Genomic DNA, 11,382 nt, shown 5'->3' on the forward strand with positions numbered 1-11,382 from the left:
AATACAAGAAGAGCAAGAATAAAAAAAATTTGGTCTCAGTCTGTGTAAATTATTCTACCGTTTACATATATGTATATTGTTTACTACGGAACTTTGCTTCGTTTAATTGAGGCTTCTGTAGCAACAAAATTACTTTGTTTTATATATGTAAACGTCACAGAGACTCGAATCAGAAAAATAAATACAAATGTTTATTAAATCCATACTCATAAATATGCATGGGGATACAAGGGTATACTGACAGACCAGAACATAAAATTTGGGTCTTCTAATTAAGCAAAAGAAAGGGGTTCACATTTGCCGAAATAAATACTCTTCGATTCCATTCATTCGCCGAACGAAAAAATTAAGTGGCATAAATATGCATGAGAAACCTTTTGAAGTGAACTTGTGAAGTAAATTGTTCCCTTATTCGGCACTTACCCCAATCGAGAAAGTTGCACCTGAAAGCTGTTTGCATAGTTGCCGTGTCTTACCAAAAACGAAGTTTATTTAATGAGAACGCAGTATTAACAGAAAAAGGATTACAATTTAGAGAGAGAACATTTTGACTGTCTGGCTTCATTGGATAACATTTCCATATATATAACTTTGCGGTTCATTGATTAAAATCAAACTGTTTACTAGGGGTAGAAAAGAGCCCCTTTCTGAGGCTATATATAGGGCATAGCTATCAGGAAGTCTTCCTGTATTTGTTAATTATGTTTTTCTGCGCAGCGGTGGTGTGTCATTCTCGTTAAAGTATAAATATGAGTACTCATTTGCTTCTACCTTAAAATGGTAGCGTATGTTTCAGAAATTGACTTCTCCCAACCTTTATCAATCGCCATGTATCATTTATTTGTTCCTTTCTCGTGAATGTGCCGCAGCTCCTGCGTGCTGAGTGGAAAAATGATTTTAATTTTAGATTAGTTAAATAAAAAATAACAAAAAGTCCTTGCCTTTTTCCCATCACACACATCATTGTTGTACTGGCGGCATGTCAATATGGCTTAATATTTGGCTTGCATGGCTCTGGTTACTTAATTTAAAAGACACCCAACGATTATTGGTTTGAAATTGCTTAGAACACGCGAATTTATTTTTGCAGTTTTCTGCGAATGTTTTGTGTATTTACACGGTTGAGTAAATAGGTAGGCGTTGATCCAGAAAATACGGTTTTTATCGTTTAATGTTAGGGGATAGCAGGAGTTGTTCTTATAACATAAAATTACGACCTAAACGGCATGGTCGTACCATTCACGCATAAGACATATTAGTCATTCACAAAGGCGAGCAAGCAACCACTTAGCAACACTTTGGTGTCATATGTCTGCTTTTCACAAGACCTCCAGTAGAATTCAATGTAGCCTGAAACACAAGTCCATTAATCTCTTGCCCACCATTCTCAATGCTCAGTCACATGCAATTGTTAGCTACTTGTTGCTCCTTTCGGAGATGCTGATGCAGCGCCTGGTGCTGCTGCTAAATAGTCAGTGCTAGGGATAACCCAGCAACACCAGTTTGATACCGCCTCACCTTTTATGATGCGATTTGCATAGCGTTTAGGTTGCCCAGTCGGCATCGCATATTAATATATTTCTGCCGTAGATACGCGCTTTTCTTTCATGCCTTGTTCGGTTTCACATCTCTTATCCAAGCCATTTGTGCCGCGGTAGTCCTCAGTAGCTTGTCGGTCCAAAGGATCCCTTCTCACGTGTACACGAAAATCTTTTTTGTGCGCAACAAGTTTCTGAACAAAATTCTCGAGTGATAAATGATATTGCCAACAGCTCTTGACTCGATATGCATATAGTAGAGCCGGTTGGTCATTAATAATTTCTTTGGGACAGCAGCTACATTGCTGGCCAGCAATGACCTGCAACGGTTGCCTCACATTGTATTGTTATTTGCTCCTTTATCTGTGTGAGCAGATCGACTGCTTCCTTGAATCAAGCATCTGAAGAGTTGCATTTATGACATGGCATAACTTCTGTTGTTATCAACACCCATATATGGTGTCCAATAACCTCACAAGGAACACAGAGGAGATAACCGATCTGGGAAGCAATCCAAAAGCTTCCACAAGTTGCCACTTGAAGAGGGCTGATGATGGATTATTGGTACGTGTTGTGAGGCGGGTTTCAAGGATGTAGAATAGGACAGGCAGCAGCAGAAGCACACGAGACTCATTAATCCTGGTGGCAAACGGGTGGCCGGGACCTTCGACTGCCTTGCCACGACTCATTTGTGATAAAAACTTTCCAGCTTGATAAATGGCCCAGCATACAAGCACACATTCCCTCTTCTCTTACCAATTTCTGTTGGGCCAAGACCCACACAACCGTACAGAGTAAAGCCAGAAGCTATGAAAGGCTTCCTATTTTTTGCCTCGAACTTTTTCGATAGATAAACACTTAACACGTTTTTGTCAGTAATTTAAATACTCCCTCTTTCGGTGGACTATATATTTACCAACCATTCAATCATATTTGTGTGGCACAAGCCTGGAGAATACTTCGGCTATGGTTTTTGCACAGCCCTTTAGCGTTTTGATATGCAAATACTTTGCACAGGTTTTCTCCATTTTTCTCATTTGATGCGTTTGTTTTTGTCTGTTTGACAGACTGCTACCGTCACGTCATGGTAAACGTATTGTTGATTTGTTTTGTGCGATTGTCACGTTCTTGTTTTGATTACTTAATGCGATAAATGGAAAGTTAAAGTAATGTCAGGAAGCCTTCCCAAGAGGGATTCATTTTTAAAGTCTTAAATGTATTTCTTCAGAAAAATATAAATTTAAATGCTTAAAGCAGTGGTTGCTTTTTGTACGGTCAGTCAGTGTCACCATTACTGATGGGGGTATCCTCATTGCTTTTGTAATCACGTGATGTGTTGTCATCCGTGTCACTAGACTCTGAGTCTGATGAAGACGGGGAAGTCCTACAGGAATTTTCACCCGAACTTGGTGCTGAAGGCGATTCACAATTTTCATCGGCATCCAAGCCCTGATCTTCATTGCTGTCGCAACCGTTTTCGCAATGATCGTCCAATTCACTGATATCTTCCTCTTCACAGTCGGTATTAGAGGATCCTTTACTTCCATTAGATCCACATCCCTGCATTTGAGAATTATAGATGCAATTTTATTTTCCTTGCGGAGTTAAGCCACTTACCAAGAGAAAACTTCGGCTTCGACTCGAGCTTCGGGCGTCATGCAACTCCCTCATCAGGGCATTCCTCTCCATTGAGTGATACTCGCGTTGAAGATGGCACTCGGACTGCAGTTCTCGATTCTCCTTTCGCAAGTAAAACATTTCGCTCAAGATTTGATGCTGCTTTTCAACTATAGTTGTCACTAGCTGCTCCAGATTCTCAATGGTAACCTCGTACTCCAGTAACTTCTTCTTTAGGAGCCAATTTTCTGCACGGCAGTCGGCCAGATCGGAGGCCGACACTCCAGTTTCGGAAGCCTTTGTCTCTAACAAGTCTTTATCAACCCTATAGGGTTATTTATAAATGAAAAGAGTGGTAGCCACCGAGATGGTAATAAAAAGAACGCTCACTTCTTTGCGGGGCTTGGGACTGATGGAATATCATCAGTTGTAGGCAGAGGATCTGTCGCAAGGTCTCCGGGAACTTCCTCGCCGGGCGTATAGAACTGGCAAATACAGGACATTTTTGTAAAAGTGACACAGTCGATTGCACATGATTGCCTACGCAGAGGTTACTAGTTGTATTTCAACCTTAAGGAATTCCCATACTCTATTTTCTCGTTGCTGGCATAGAACTATACTAAACTAATCTCGACTGAGTTACCTCCCATTTCAAATGCTGATACCCTCCTAAACTAGACTATTAAATTAAAACTGCCTGGACAGAGTAGGGTGTCGAGGCAACCGACATCCTTGCAAGTATTTCACTTTACAGACTGAACCCCTCTCGCCGCGCGCTTCGAGCTCCTGGCCAGGGCAGACTTTACGACTTGACATTTTCACACTTTGTTGGCAACGTTTTGGATGCTTCCTACACACTCCTTTCTGTGGGGCAGGGCAGCTGACTTTTGGGTCGCCCTTGCCGCGTCAAGTCGGTGTCGATGCAAGCTGCATGGACTGTCATTCGCCTGGGATCCGCAGTGTGCAAATGTGTGGCTTCAGCTGAAGAGCAACTGGGGAAGTGTGAGAACCTCCTTTTTTGTGTGCGTCGGTGGATTGAAGTGCAAAATTGGTTTAAGTGTTTGCTAAATTGGCAGCAAAATGGCTTTTTCAATTTATACTCAACGTTTATGTGCGGGTCCGCAGATGGAGGAAGCTGTCCAAAAAGTTGAGCCAGAAAAACTAAACATTTTTTTCCCCCTCTTTTTTGGCAACGACTGCCGCCCAGATGGATAATTGATATTTAGAACTGCTTTCCGTTTGTTGCCTTTGGGAGTGCTTTTGCGAAGTCAGGAGCTCCTGGCTGATCCCTAGTACCCACACACCTATAAATAAACACGGCTCGAAGCCGCCACACCACTACTACACGTTGTTTCACACGCTTACTTTCGACACTAACTGGTCTCCGTCTCCCATAGAACTGTATTCCCCTACACATATCATTTATAGTGGAGATAATCATGGTTTACACCCAAGCAACTTTTTCAAAACACATATACGAGTGCTCGTATTTTACGGTCTATTTGCACCGACTTAGGGTCGGCAGAAAACCCAGTTGAAGTGGAATCGTAATCGTGATACCTAAACAACGCCAAATTACACACCAGAGGGCGCTACGCAAAACATGTTAACATAAATTTTTGCGCCTCCCCAGCTTGTGCCTACCCCGCGACTAAGCCGGCCTTTGTGGCATGGCCAACCTCTAAACGCTCAACCTTAAACTAGACACATGCAAGCGCACATTTAAAAAGGCATAAGTCATACGTGGCTAATAAATTGATTTGCTAAAGTGGATTAGAGTTCATTGCTATGACATATACAGGATGCTCGGCTCTAGTGCTGAAAAGTGATCTTCGCTGTTGCTGGCCTCTTGGAGAAAAGGCAGGTTGGCCTTGGTGGAGCCCCCTGTAAGTTCAACCCGGAGCCAACTATTTTTAACTCTAACTATGTGTGCATTTGGGGGAAAATTCTTCTGCCCACGGAGAGAGGAATGAAATTATCGTATTCCCAAAACGCTCCGTGGACTCCTTCCAGGCGCAGTCGCACTTCGTACTGAGACGTTGGCTATGAAAAAAGAAACGCTTAAAATGCCAGTTTGAAGTCTATTATTTGCTCGACACGAGCATATATTGATTGCATCGCAGTCGCCTTGGTCAGCCACAAGATTCAGGAAAGCAAATTGCTTCAACAAATACTCGTACTCCCGAAACGGAGAACGCAAGGGGCTGGAGATGTGGATGTGGATGCTGGTATGGTCTGGGTTCGGAAGGGGCTTTGCGGAATCACATGGTAATCGGTGCACTACGAAACAGAAACCAGAAACGTAAGGCAATCGAAGCCGAGTTTTGGGAAGAGGTGTTCCAAACCCGTTTGCAGGCGCAAAGTGCAGATCCGCTGGGAGAGTTTGCAGAGAGTCTTCGGTTTCTCGGCGGCTTCGTGTAGTGCAGCATTTAGCGTCTTGATCGGTTTATCACCGATTAATTAGAGTTTGATAAATACGCGCACGCCGTGAGTATATAAATCATAGCAGCAGAGCAGGGCCAATGCGGCGCAGTTAGTCGGCCGAAAAAGCATAGGCGCTGGTTCCATAATACAAGCCAAGGGAAATTTGCATATCCATCCACCCGCATGAAAAAAGTAGCAGTCAAATTGTAGAGGTAACATGTTTTATTTTTGCGCGCTTTGCTTTTTGATTTTTCGCCGCATTTAGCATTTTGCTTTGTTTTGGGCTGTCGCTGCTTTTGACGTTGCCACACAAGCAGAATATTTTGAAAGGCAAGTGCACGGGGAAAGTGGAAAGAGGTAGCGGGGTTGTTGTGCAAAAGTGCAAAAATATCTTTGAACATTTTTCTGTGTGAGAATTAATTATGAAAGAACGTCCTTTGAGATGCGCTTGACGGCCACGATGAGATGTCGACAGCGGTTCTGATGAACAGGAGCTAATTTCAGGTTATGTTTTGGGTTCGAATTTAGAATAGGGTTGATCAGGAGGGAGAAGGCCCTGTGACCCTGAGGTGCTTTTGATTCGTATTGTGCGCCTGCTGAAAGCGAGTGGGAACGCAATGGGTAAGAGCCATGTCTGCCTTAAATAAGTTATATTAAATAATATACAGCTTTAACTCTTACGAGAGATCGTCGATGGGAGCTGTTTAAAAATTTATTCGTGATTGACATTTCTAGATATTTAATTTATTTTACTCATCCAGAATCCATAGACCCTTAAAATCGGGAAATAGTAAAACTCAATTTAGCTGCTGATATTTCTGAGCTGAGTGCTCATTTTAATTTGCCTTTCACTGCCACATTTACGAGAATATGCCACGGGGAATGTCTTATTCTTATGGTTTATTACCGCAAGAGCTGCCACTGCTAAGCAGCACACAACAGAAACTAGGATGGGGGTTATTATTATTCGACGACTACTCGGCACCATTATTGCTACCTTTTTGCTGCATTCGGATTGCATTTGCCGGGCGACGTCTTTTATTCTTGCCCATGGCAGTGGCAAAAATGTTGACCACTTTCTGCATGGTAGAGTTTTTCACTCCACTTCAGCCTTCGCCGTCCACTGCCCTCCCTGTTTTTAGTTTTTGTCGCAGGGAAATTGCTCTCGAGATATCTTCGTTACGGAATGAATGACTACTTGGGACTGGTGCTTTGCCCTGGACCCAAAGTATTTGCGGTTTTTTCTTCACATCCTTTTGCACAATTATCCTGATTTCAATATTACTGCGTCATAAACAAAGGCGTAGTCTGACCTCTTGGTGAAAAAGTGGGGGAAGGAGGCGGTGGAGTCCAAGGGTTGTACACAAAATTATTATTATTTGCTAGCCCAGGAATTTTTAGTTGTTCTTGAAGTTTCTTGTCCTGGGCAAGGCATGTCTTTCTTGTGACCACCTTAGTTTGTCTTTTGCATTTAGTTTGTTTTGGTTTACTCGGAAGGGACTGCAAATAAATAACAGGAAATTGTATATCGAATTTATTGTTGAAGTATAAAATAGTTTAAATTTCCTTCTACTTATGAATTTATATTAATAATAATTCCCTGGCTTATCCCTTCCACCATTGTCTACTTGTAAAAACTTCCCCTTCTATCACACCTTTCAAATGCTTTAAGCCATTATTATTAAATTGGCTTCATTTGTTGAGAGTAGCGTCCTTAAGAAACCAGAATCAGCCCAAAGCAATGAGGACACAGCCTTCACTTGCATGCCATTTTCCAAGCAATAAAATTGGCACAACGAACACCCCCTTTTCAGGCGCAGCGTGCTATTCTACTCACAACGCACACGCGTCGACATTTATCAAAAATTCAACTGTCATTTTGGCAATCGTAAAACGTTTTTAAATGCTCTCCTTTTTGCACAAGGCAATTGAACATTCATAAGCTTTAATGCTGGCAAAGAATTTACTAATGCCCAGATCTCCATTACCGCCGAACCCGCAAAAGTACACAGCCCAATAACCCAATATTCAGGAAATTGGCTGACGGCTTTTGCTGAAAGAGGGTGAAAGCCGCTCACACCACTTGGTTGCGAATTTTCCGACCTGCGAAATTTTCCAGAACAAAGCACTCAACGGGACACGTGACAGTTGTCGTGTGGTTGAGACTGCAAAACAAGGCTTCCTTTTGCATTTCCCAGTTTTCCGCGAACGTGTGTAGCTGTCGCAGTCAAGTGTGTAATTTGCGGTAGCGTTTTAAGGGGGTTTGAATAGATTACTTCATTTAGATTTGGTGAAAGCAGGTGCGGGAAAAGTCGGGAGTGTGGGTGACGTTAAATCGGATGTTAACTCCAGTAATAAGTGTTTATTTTGCCAGGAAATTAACTTTGAAATTATTTGTTGATGCCTGTTTTTAATTTTGTGGACTTTAAGCTGAGAATATTATTTTCCATGCCACCACATAGTTGCGCCAGGATAATCCCAGTTTTCTATTTTCATTTATTTTGCAATTAAAAAACAAATTCCTTGCTTCCTTTGACTATGCCGCTTATACATTTTTCGTCTGCAATATTTTAAGAGGAAATTGCACAGGGCCTACCGAAAGCTCAGTGGGAAAACCCTTGCATTAGAACAAAAAGTACAAGTCTTGGATAAAAATAAAAGACAGCCCACTGAAGCAAATTGCGGATTTTGGGTCCTGGCTCGTCCTGTGGACTCAGCCGAATTCGCATTTGCATGGCACAGTTGGCATCAAATTATGAAGTAAGTAAGAGAGTACTCCATGCATTAAAAACCTTTTAATTTGCTAAATCGCCTTGCCAGACATCGTCTGCAGAGCTCAGGTCGGGGCAGCTCTAGCCGTTGTTGTTGGATCCAACGTGGATAAGCGGGCGGAAGCGGATGACGCGGAGTCTGTGCACATTTTTGAGATTTCTAGACGCCTAAGAGGGCCGCTCAGCCCATAACCAGTCCGAATCTCACATAGACACTTGTGCCAGCGATTCTTTTCCTTCTTTTTGGAACTGGATAAAGTTGAATAAGCCATGCAAACACTAGAAAGCACCGAGACTGCTCGAGTGTACTTTCATCTGCCATCGCCTCCTGGCCAGGCGATAATTTTCACTTTTGTGTTCGGAGCTAACTTCGAGTTCCAACGGCCCCGAACATGAGGCTTCTGGCCTCCGTCGAGCTTGTGCTCCTTATTTAACTTTTTTGTTCGAAGCTGTGATGCACGAAAGGCCAAAATAAAAGATAATACACAATTCAAGGCAGCTTTAAATATAAAGTGGCTTATCATTTTTTTAATCGCATAGTTGATAACTTTAACTTCGCCTGAAAGCATCCAACAAATTAATTCGAATGTTATACACAAAGCTGCGCACAAATGCTCGCTGCATGTGAGAAAGTAATTAAACTTGGTCTGAGAAATCAATTTAATTCGAACCGTTTTCCGTTCGAGGGATCGAGTGGCGTGCCTCTAGTAATCAAGTATTGTCATCATGACTCTGCTGAAAAAAGAGCTCTTAGACCACGCACAAGAAAAAAAGATGCGTAACAGAAATTAAGCAAAGTCTCGAACTTGAACGAAACGCAGCATTTAATTTAATTGACAGGTCGCGGACAGTGCTCTTGTCTACACCCCAAGGACCTTCTCGCCTAAAGCCCAATCCCAATACTGTATTTCTCATTAAAAGCGTATTATATGGGTAGGTGGGTAAGAGTCTGCCGTCTCCCCCTATCCCAGTAGAATTTTGTCAATTCATTACAAATTATTTGCAATGCTAGAAAAGAAACAGAGGAAAGACACGAAAATTCGAAAAATAAAATGCAAAATCATTCGCTTCGTGAAAATCAAAACTTTTTCTTGCGACGAAGAGAACTTTATTTAAATTCGATACAAACGCAAAATTACCAAATCAGTCAGGCAAAATCATTGAGAGCCTTCTCCCAAATGCCGCAAAAGTTTCATTTAATGATTTTCGTAGACGATTTTTGCGTGTTTCCCCTCTTCAAACTAGACGGGCCTTGACAGTATCCTGTTGGTTAACTCTGGTTCTGCTAGACCTGCGTTTTTATTTAAAGTCAAATTTTCTCAGCTTTTGATTTAAATGTGTCCATGGAGACCCGAAAGGAATGGAATGCTGCTAAGGAAGCTAATCGGTTTTATGAGAACCTCATAAAAATAAATGTATATTGCAGATATTTTCAAGTTTATGCATTTTTGAGCGATATAAGGCTTTCGAAATTGATGGAATTAATACAAATTAAAGCTGAGTTTATGACTTAGTTAAAATTAATTTAAATGGCATACATTGAATTGAATTTTTGCCTTTTTTCTTGCAAATTAGTTCATTTTCCTTCGTCATTTATGCATCCCTCCGAATTTTTAACGCATTCAAATAGAAAACTGGAAACCGTGCTTAACACTCAATACAGAGTACCCAAAATTAAGCTAATTACAAAAAAATAAAAGAAACAAACGCAATTCACTTACTCAAAACAAAAAAGAGTGACACGCGACCATAAACTTGGAAATAAGGGCTTCAAAATAAAAACCATAAACACTGATACACACACTGAATTGTGCATAACTCTTTAAAATAAATGAAATAGCTGTGATATATTTTTCAGTTTTTATTGAATCAGAAATATAAAATAATAATATTTATTTTATGCATCAAAGAGTATATAAATTTTAAGAAAGCAATTGCTATGTTAAAATGAAAAGGTTGATACCCAGTGAGTAGACATGTGCATTAAATGTTAAACATGATTTTTCACTCATTATAATTGAAACGCAAAGAAAAACCGCAAAACCACCGCATGGGAGGGTTGGCTTGTGTTTTTGGCATAATTTATGCGCATTTATGAATTCGGAAAGAGTGAGTGTAAGCTAGAGTGTGGCGAAGTGTTAATTTTCAGAAATGTGCAAAAAACAAAAAGCAGGCGACCGAAAAAAACAGACGGATGAAGCACCGGCGTGCGGTTCGTTGACTGCATCCAAGCGATTCGCACGCGTTTTAACGCGCCGCAATTACTCTGGCACAGAGGACACTACTTCCCATGGTCCACTAACCGACAATGGGAACGTCGAGTTCAGGGCAGAATACAGTCGAGTCACAGAGCCAAAGTGCAGACCAAAGGAATGTGACTCGACTACCGATTTGAAAACCGAACTGAACCCATAATTCATATGCGCCACAAAGTCTGCAGCAATCAAATTGGCAATAAATAGACATCGACATGAAACATTGTATACCCTCTCCGATCTTATTCAACCGAAGTATTCAGTTTCCTATCTACTTTACATTCATTCCCAACACCAAAGCTATAGCACTCTTATTCTGTGAGGGTAAGGCCGTAGTGGCTTTGGAGGATTGTGTTCCCCCCGAAATCAACTGAAGCTGCGCTCGTCCCACTAGGCAGAAAGCTCCAGTCACAGTGCCGGTTGCCATCAAACCCCAAACGACATAATTGTAGCCTGTCTGCGGTGGCTAATGCAAACAAACATGGGATTATGAGACTGAGAGGCCTGAACGAAATTGATGATGAAGCTCGCTCCCCGCCTGACCCGTAACAAGTAGCTGGCGAAATGCTAAAAAATTGGGTCTCTACGTGTTGCCACAACAACGCACCGAGGGCAGCGATCGGTGCCCGATCGATTGGCCAGATCGTGCAGATAGCATTTCATTTGCTTCGCCGCAAATTGTGCTGAACTTCGGCTTGAACTTCCACTACCTAATGCATTCGGATAGGTCCAAATGCATTAAAACTAGTGCACTTCAATCATGTGCATTGCGTTTGG

The 11,382-nt window shown here is 41.7% G+C and overlaps 1 protein-coding gene across 1 annotated transcript; it reads right to left on the reverse strand.

The window, feature by feature from the left end:
• Nucleotides 1–953: 953 nt before the first annotated feature.
• Nucleotides 954–3,713, reverse strand: LOC119550645. Its single transcript, XM_037859485.1, has 3 exons — nucleotides 3,546–3,713; nucleotides 3,156–3,480; nucleotides 954–3,098 (listed from the first exon to the last, which is right to left on the reverse strand). Exons 1-3 carry the CDS (start codon nucleotides 3,656–3,658, stop codon nucleotides 2,814–2,816), a joined length of 723 nt encoding a protein of 240 aa, XP_037715413.1. The 5' UTR covers nucleotides 3,659–3,713; the 3' UTR covers nucleotides 954–2,813.
• Between the last annotated feature and the right edge of the window lie 7,669 nt (nucleotides 3,714–11,382).

The sequence above is a fragment of the Drosophila subpulchrella genome, chromosome 2R (assembly GCF_014743375.2).
Source record: "Drosophila subpulchrella strain 33 F10 #4 breed RU33 chromosome 2R, RU_Dsub_v1.1 Primary Assembly, whole genome shotgun sequence".
Classification (NCBI taxonomy): Eukaryota; Metazoa; Arthropoda; class Insecta; order Diptera; family Drosophilidae; genus Drosophila; species Drosophila subpulchrella.

Bases quoted from the DNA above. Each gene is read 5' to 3' on its own strand.
- LOC119550645 (XM_037859485.1), bottom strand. From the start codon at position 3,658: ATGTCCTGTATTTGCCAGTTCTATACGCCCGGCGAGGAAGTTCCCGGA. The intron at 3,481-3,545 runs GTGAGCGTTCTT...ATAACCCTATAG, and splicing joins GTCCCAAGCCCCGCAAAGAA to GGTTGATAAAGACTTGTTAG. The intron at 3,099-3,155 runs GTAAGTGGCTTA...TCTCAAATGCAG, and splicing joins GAAGCCGAAGTTTTCTCTTG to GGATGTGGATCTAATGGAAG.